This window comes from Metarhizium robertsii, assembly GCF_000187425.2.
Source record: "Metarhizium robertsii ARSEF 23 chromosome Unknown MAA_Scf_4, whole genome shotgun sequence".
Lineage (NCBI taxonomy): Eukaryota > Fungi > Ascomycota > Sordariomycetes > Hypocreales > Clavicipitaceae > Metarhizium > Metarhizium robertsii.
The window spans coordinates 244,783-253,327 of NW_011942182.1; the positions used below are offsets into that span (position 1 = coordinate 244,783).

At 51.3% G+C, this 8,545-nt stretch overlaps 2 protein-coding genes across 2 annotated transcripts; both read right to left on the reverse strand.

Moving 5' to 3' along the window:
* Positions 1-1,780: 1,780 nt before the first annotated feature.
* MAA_08701 (subtilisin-like serine protease precursor) lies at positions 1,781-3,127 on the reverse strand (the record flags this gene model as incomplete). The annotated part of the gene is made up of 4 exons (XM_007826699.1): positions 1,781-1,975; positions 2,028-2,540; positions 2,617-2,802; positions 2,855-3,127. The coding sequence occupies 4 exons, from the start codon at positions 3,125-3,127 to the stop codon at positions 1,781-1,783; spliced, it is 1,167 nt and encodes a 388-aa protein (XP_007824890.1).
* Positions 3,128-6,228: 3,101 nt separating this feature from the next.
* On the reverse strand, positions 6,229-8,235 carry MAA_08702 (Beta-N-acetylglucosaminidase; the record flags this gene model as incomplete). Its single annotated transcript, XM_007826700.1, has 1 exon — positions 6,229-8,235. One exon carries the CDS (start codon positions 8,233-8,235, stop codon positions 6,229-6,231), a length of 2,007 nt encoding a protein of 668 aa, XP_007824891.1.
* Positions 8,236-8,545: the final 310 nt, after the last annotated feature.

An 8,545-nucleotide genomic window follows, 5' to 3' on the forward strand; every position in this document is an offset into this window, starting at 1 on the left:
GGTATGTAGACGGCAGTGCAATGTCTGTGAGGCGATAAGATGCTGAGTTTCTTCCCAAACAACGGCGCGGGCCCGCGATATTTATATCTCTAGACGCTCGTGTTCAAGTCTCGGTGATTGACACGGTTTGTCGTCACGGCCCCAGCAAGGTTGTCGATTCGTATTGTACAGTCATACGATTATCTCATCATACATGTCACATATGCAATATTTGTTGGTCATTTTCTTACACCGGACTCCCGCTGCAGCCAGCCTCACTCCGCGGTCGGTCGCCGGGCCACAAATATGCATCTGCCGATTATACGATTGGTCACTTGTGACATAAACCACGTCCTGTTTTGCCGCGGTAATGACATCCGGCCGCCTTGAGCCATATCGGGATATATCCGGCCTCCCCAGACGGGGTCAACATTGACTGAGAGGGGTCGCGTGCATGATGTTACGCGAACCTTTGTGCCATCCAATGATTGATATGATCCTTTTATTACCCCATACATACCGGCCAATTGTAAACGTTCAAACACTTTGACATATGCCGTGAGCTGTTCAGGCAGCCACAGGGCGCATTCAAGTCCCTGTTCAACCTGCGCCTTTTCCTCCGGTCAACGGCAGGACACCACGATGAGCCCAAGCAGGGCGTACCAATCTGGAGAGATTACACCTGGCCTACCCATACAGCTACACTGACAGGCGTATTAACTGCACCATTGCTGGCACAGGAAGTGGTGCGCCCTGCTCCGTACACGCCAAGGATGGATGAAGCTGTCCATAACTCGCCTTTCGCGGCTCGTGTCAAGCTTGACCAATTATGCCGCATGCCGTACTCCACGAGCTACAGATTCCCGGCTTTCGAAATGACATGATTTTTGCTTTGTTATACACCAATTATATGTACGCACTAGTCTCTATCCTACGCAAGGCGTGGTCAGTATTACTAAGAAGCCAAGACTCAGCCTCCTTGAATGCAACCATTCCAACTTCATGTCTTGCAACAGGAGAGATATTACTCTCTGAAATATGACAACACGCATGCAATAAAACCCATTCACCTCCCGTTGATTCGACTAATTGGAATACCGCCTACATGTGGAACCCGATAGATCACAACTTGTAGAGCATCTTCTTTCTGTACAACACATTGGGTGTATTTATCGAGTAACAAATTGACTGGTCAACGTCGCGGAAACTACTCCGTAAAACTGCAAGCTACCATCTACCTTTTTTGGGACAAGCAGTGTTACCAAGACGTCCTGACTCGGGCTCGGTGACACTACTCACCCCAGCCAGCACATGCATTGTACTCCGTAAGCAACGCAATATTGCTGTCAACATGCAGAATCATGCCACACACGCCCAGCCAATACGACACTGGGCATGATTTCAGATCACATTCAATCAAGTGTTGGGTCGAGGTCGCCCGCCATACGGAGAAGCGGAGGCATGCCAAGTCTCCGAGTCAGACAACTCCATGTTCCTGGCGGTTAGTCCAAGTCCAAGTGTTATACTTGGTCCCCATACACAAACTCATTCGTCTTTTCCACGAGTGTATACTGGGTGGGCGTTGGTCACTGAAGTTGCTACGAGCTCGAGGGTCAAATAACGCCCTCGCCACAAAATACGGGACCTAATAATGGCCATGAACTCAGGGTAGCCTGCTGACTCATATGATATGGTAAGGTTGATGTATATTTACAGAGAATAAGACTATTTGCAATTGCACACAGTGCCATTTGGTTTGTTGCGTTGTCAAATCCTTCCACTAGACTTTAGGACCAGCCAATTATCCAGATGGATTCCCGTTGAAAGCAAGCAAATTGACAGTTCCTCCTGGGACACCGCTAATAGTATTTCTTATAGCCAGGGAGCGAATTCTTTCGCAAAGAGCCTGTGCACCAGGGAAGCCTTCCAAAGAAGACAAGTAGGCACCAAGACCAACAATATGTGGCGTGGCCATGGAAGTACCAGAGATAGATTTCTAACGATAGATTAGGGTTGGCCATTCTCAACGATTGGGTAGTATAACTCACAGTAATGCCACCTATCCAAGTTGACAGGATATCGCTTCCAGGGGCAAGAATGTCAACAGCAGCCCCGTAGTTTGAAAAGGAGGAAAGTCTATCAGAAGAATCCGTTGCTCCTACAGTGCATACACTAGGCTCAGAGGCAGGAGACGTTTGGGAGGCATCCTTCGCGTCGTTTCCTGCCGCAACAGCAAGGAATACATTAGACTGGATCATCTTTGCAGCAGCCTGGTTGATGGCAGCTGAATAGCCGCCTCCCAAGCTCATGTTGGCGACGACGCCCTTGGGGCAGCCTCGTGTTCGAGAGTCTTGGATAGCAAAGTCCATACCGGCAAGAATGCCGGAGTAATCGCCGCTGCCTTGGTCACTCAGAACCTTGATTCCAAGGATTTTGGTTTTCTTAGCCACGCCATACTTTTTACTGCCAATGGTTCCGGCCACGTGGGTGCCGTGACCGTTGCGATCAGAGTTCTCTCCGGCAACAAAGGACCTAATAAACTCGGCTCGACCTTCGAATTCCTACACTTGCGAGTTAGTTGCATCGGATAAATGCGCCATATTCGCCTCCATAGCTGAAGGCTTGTCTCATACATACCGGATGCGAAGCCTCGACTCCAGTATCGATAACATACGCGCATGTGCCTTCACCGGCACTGTCATCATAGGCGTAGCTACTTCCTCCGCGCTGTCGGTGCGAAATGCGAGACAGACCCCAAGGGGCACCCGGCTGTTCGACAAATGCGCTAATCCTGACAGTTGCATCGTTTTCAATAAAATCAACCTATGTCAGGCGTTAGAAAAGATTCAGGTACAGCTTGTGCAGTCAAGCTTACAGCAGGATGATTGCGAAGCGTCTCAATGGACGTCGCGTTCAACGCGCCAGCGAATCCGTTGAAGACGTGAGAGTACGTTTTCTCCGCCTTGGCATGGTATTCCTTGATGGTGCTGTCGGCAGCTGAGATATCAAAGGTCTCTTTGTACTTGACAATATACTTGTCGGGGATAGTGTCACCTCGTGGGACAAGGAGTGGTGCCGGCTCAGCTCGCTTGGCTGGAGCCGCGATGGCCAGAGGCAATAGGTTGAGCAACAAGAGACTTGGAAACATGATCACAGATCAGTGTAAGTTGAACGGAAATATCGCAAGAAGAGAAGGGTTGATGAGGATGAATCGTTCCTCGAATGACAAGCAGGAGCCTTCCACTTTATAGTTCTGGACAAAGAGACCACGACAGGTTAACCCATGTATTGTTGCTTTTTCTCAAGAACTCAAGCGCTACCTGCCCATTCAGGCAAGTACGATGTGAACACACGGTAAGACTCTTTTCATCTGTTTCTGGGTGCTTTTTTTTTCTTTTGCTTCACGGTGCAAAAAGTCCAATAGCCCCGTTGTCGGGACTCGGGACGACTCAGCTGCAAAGACGAGAACGTCGTGCTCATCAGAGGGGAGGCTGGTAACTATGGAACCGGTAAGAGTAAGGATCTTCGATACACGCGTATCATGTAACCTGACTTGGGGAGCATCGTGGTGCGTCTGCATCCGTAGCGGAGGGAGGGAGTTTCGTCGGATCCGGCGACCTGGAAGGAGGCCAGAGCTGCGACTTTGCACAGGCTCTGGTTCCTCTCGTCTGTGTCCAAGGATCAAGGATAATGCATCCTGGTATGTGGCCCCTCTCCCCTTTTCCAGCTACCGAAATCAGCAACGTGGCAGATGTGTGTACCCCAAGCATCAATACGGTGAGAAAATCGAGCATCTGGATTCTGAGACACCATGGTTATCCCTTGGCTGCCACCATACCGAGCAAGATAAGCAACTCTATTGACGTTGCTTTCCATTTTTAATCTATGTTATTTTATTTACGTATTCATCTTTTACGGTGCAACATTGAATTAATGCCTCTATTCAGCCGCATTTACCCCATGCACCTCGCATTAACATCGACTACATGTACCCACTCAAGCTGTTAAATGGAAGGTCGGTTCCAAGCGAGCAAACTAAAAATTCACCGTCAATAGGTTATAAATAAGTATAAAAAAAGCCCGGCTCTCCTATCGGGTCGAAAAGTACCCAAGATGGGTTCCCGAACGGGAAGCTTGAAACCCGGCCAGGGTGACATCCGCATCCAAAGGGGAAGGCAAACGAGAAACTTGGGCGCAATGTGAAACTCGATGCATGAAGCGGGGGAGAGCGTACCAACAAGCCAGGACATTATTTTGCCTATGCATCCGGCTTGGCGCGCTCCGTAGCCGACATTGACGAGGCTATATCGGAATCTCCTGGTGCAATTTGCCGCGCAGCTCCCACGAGTTTAAAGTTCTTTCCAAAGACTCAGCCATCAATTGAGGGAGTGATCTGCGTCAGGAGAAACGTAGTATCTTGGGATTTTGGAAATTGGTTGACAAGGTGAGACAACCTAACTAATGAGGAAGCTGACTCAACTATGCTTTTCTTTTCTTTTTCTCGGTCTGCGGCAATTGCACTTTTGGTACCGCATATTACACATGGTCCTGATGTCTGAGCCCCCTGTTTCCGTGGATGAGCGAACTCGGGAATAACGGGATTCAGGCTTGTCGGTGAGCGACCTAATGGCGGTTACGTGAATAAAGCAGGAGTCTATCTGCCTTGGAAATCCTAGTCATTTTCGTTTTAGAAATTGTTTTAGCATTCTTTTCCTAGGTCTGACTTGACGGGGAGACATAGACACCCACATTTCGTAGACCATGGGAATTCATTCGGCCATCTCTGTCCCTACAGAGACACATCCTGCCAAGCCGGCTGATGAATCGACATGTATCCCGGAAGCAGCCATTCCTGTTACTCTGACACCTGCCGGATGCTTTTGATCACGATCTCAAAATACTTTCCATCGGGCCAATGCAGCCAATAATTTCAAGTCGTAGGCATGAAGGTTTCGGAAACCCACCTCGGAGTATGCTGTCCTTTCTGCTTCGAAATTTATTTACATGCAGGCAACGCCGTTGCAATCGCAAACGACACAAATTACTTTGCGTGGCTTGGGAGCCGAAGCTTCGACTATCGAAATAAGTGTGCACTTATAAGCTCAACATCAAGGGAATTTGGCCAAGAAACGCTATTACTGGACCCTTTTTCTACGTGGCTCAATTTTCATACCCGATGACTGCTGTGAGAGAACTGGACCAAGGTATCGAAGTGTATGACAAAATAATAAATCGCGTCCCAACATGACATAATTCGGCCAGCAGGAGCTGATTGATCAACTTGGTATCTACTGAGAAGTCGACGGATCACTTACAGCACTTACATTACTGCACAGGTCGATCAAGACCATGTAGATCTATAGTCCGAATGCAGAGCTACATGCTTTTGAAACAGCAGATTGAGAGATTAGGGAGCGGAATACAGATTACTGCTTGGTTGTCATTAATAATTCATGGAACAAGAAAGACGCAGCCAGAGCGGCCCACGGCCGAATATCGCAGTATCTCACCTTGGTTCTTACAAAATGCCAAAGCAAACCTTTACCGCCGTAAGATTTCAAAATGATTCTCTGAAACTCAGGTAACATTGCACGACTACGATATTACCTCCTCCGGCAGAACTGGACTAAGCCGGAAACGTCCACAAGTCTTTTAAGAAATCAGAACCGATCACGACGGGGAATCCTTCCACTTTACCCCAGACAGCATATATTTATGAACCGCAACATCAGCGACAATAGCTCATTGCACCATGCTGTATAAAAGAGACACACAAGTCGGTAGTTGCGGGGCAGGTAGTTCAAGAGACGTTGGTGGCGTAACATGTCGCCAGACGATGTGCCTACTCAGCCAGTAAGGAAAAGGGTAAGTTGATAGCGGCTGCCCAAATCTGGACTCGGGAAACTACGTATTCCCATTCCGTCATATTTTCTATACTTGTCAATCTCCATTAGACAAATGGAGACGCGCTGCTTCTCGTCAGACGTACCAGTATCAGCGCAAGCGCAACGCTGGGTTATTAGCTACAGAAACTACTTCAGGGGGTCTATGACCCCAAAGTTCTCAGTTGAATTAAACTGATCCCACTATTCACTTCGATAAAATTCATCCATTCATTGTACAATTGTTCAATTATCCGTGACAATGTTTCAGGTCCCCCGTTTACACGCCAATCCTATTGACAACCATCATACTAGTCCGAAGACTGCACCCACCACCAAGTATTCCATATTCTTATTCCAGCACCATCTACCGGCCCTTATATGCAGCAGTAGCGTTGGCGAGAAACTGGTCAAACACGCCATCGCCGGTAGTTGGAGTAATAAAGTTAGGCACAACCTGCCCCTTGCCATCGAGGCCAGTGACCGTCTTGGCCGCCGTCTTGCCCACCCACTTCTGGGCAGCGGCAAACTCCCTCGCAGCCTCGTCCCTTTGCCCCTTGTCAAGCGCGTCCAGCATGGCGACCAAATGCTGGCACGCGGTTGCCCACTGCATCGCCAGCGTCGACCAGGGTGCCACGTCGGCGGCGAATCCCTCCACAGCCATGCGGGGGAGCACGTCTGGCAGCGAGGTGAGCAGTTGGAGACGATCGCGCAGCGCTCGGGTGCCGTCGGCGTGTTTGGCAGAAGCGTTGCGCGCGGCCCAGAAGGCGGCCATGTCCTTGCTGAGCTGGGGCGCGTTGATGGCAGGAGTGCGATACGGCCAGTTTTGGTTGAGATCGGCAAAGGCGACAACGGCGTTGTACACGGCGTCATTTCCGCCGACGAGCTCCCGCAGTGCCGTGGCCATGGAGGCCGTTGCGTTGTACGCCGGCCCGTTCCACGTGTAGTCGGCGTAGTTGGCGAGTGCTGCCATGGAGGCGTACGGCTGCACCATCGGGTTCGAGGTGAAGCCGAGCAGATGCTGGTACAGGACGGCATCGCGGCCCGTGAGCGGGTTCAGGAACAGGCGGTTGGGCTTGTCGTCGTTGACGGGAAAGTTGTCCCAGAAGAATAGCTTGTCCGTGACGTAGGTCGAGTCGGCGCGGACGACGCTTTCGACGGTGACGCTGGCTGAGAAGACGCCTTCTCCAGTCCACTGGATGCGAATCTTCTTGTTCAGTTGGGTGCCGAACTCGCCCTTGTACGGGTCCGGTGCACTGCCGGCATAGTTGGTCGGGACCGTCTCGAGGTCCATGAGGCCGTTCGCCTCGACATAGTCCTTCTGGATGCGGTTGAGATAGTAAGCCTGGGCGTCGGCAAGCCAATGCCAGTTGCCCTGGTTGGGCCACTTCTGCTTATCTGAATCACAGTGGAATGCGAGAGGGATGTCATCCAGAGCGACGTAGAAGCTGCGGACGCCGAGGGCGCGGACTTGGTCAAACTTGGCAACGGTAGCATTGAAGTCCGAGTCGGATGAGTAGCATATACTCAAACCGGGCGAGAGAGCAAATGTGAAGTCGACGTGGTTGGCGTTGGCAGTCTCGACAAGCTCCTTCAGCTGCACAAGGCCACTGCTGTCATAAAGGTCACGCCAGTTGGTGCGGAGGAGCGTGTCGTCCTTGGGTGTGTAGATGTACGTGTTCAACTTGTGCTTGCCGTAGAAGACATACTGGTCGAGACGCGCCTGGTGAGACCATGGCACGCCGTAGAAGCCCTCGATAGAGCCACGGATGGGCATAAGGGGCCAGTCGCGCACCTTGACGCCAGGGATCCCCTGGCGACTATCCACGAGCTGTCGCAGGGTCTGGGCGGCGTAGAATGTGCCGCGCGTATCTACACCATTGAGAACAACGGTGTCCTGGTTCTGGTACTTGCCCGATGCAAGGACGTAGCCCTCGGGGGCGAGGCCATTCGCAGATTTTCCCGTGAGCGCGTTGGCGGCAGCAACAGCAACACCGTCTGCCTTCTCGGCCCCAATTAAAATCTGCGTGCCATGGCCCGAGAGCTGTGACGAGAGAGTGGCTGTGCCGCCAGCGGAAGAGACGATGGCCTTGACAGCATTGATGGTGGCAGCGTCGGTGCCATTGTCGGTGACGATGGTGACAGCGCGGTTGAGCGAGACCCAGCCGCCAGTCTTCGAGATCTGCTGAGGAGGAGGCCAGCTGGAAGGGATCTGTTGCTGATCATCTTGCCTGTTGTTGTCGTCGTTACTGTTATCCCGGCCAGGCAAGATCACCTGGGTATCTAGTGCAGCACCATCGGGCCAGACGAGGCCCGAGGCGACGAGAGCGATGAGAAAAGGCCAAAGGCACGTGGCGCGATAGAGTTTCAACATGGTATTACTGGGGCTTTGGAATTTGTTTGTGAAACGACATGGTCACGCCGAGGGGTTCGGTCGACCTGGTACGTAGTACGTACAAGGCTATATATATACTCGAGGTACTAGAACGTAGCAATACACTGACGGAATGCTCCGACGGGAAGACGGCAGATGTTCCTTTTCCCGACGCTTGTTATTCGAGTCACCGTTACAACAGGAGTGGAGTAGCCGGCACGGGAAACAACGAGACTGGTCGAAGCGAGCGGCAAACAAGCCCGATGCTGCATGTTGACTCGAGAGTGCGGGGAGGAGCGCGGGGAAAGTG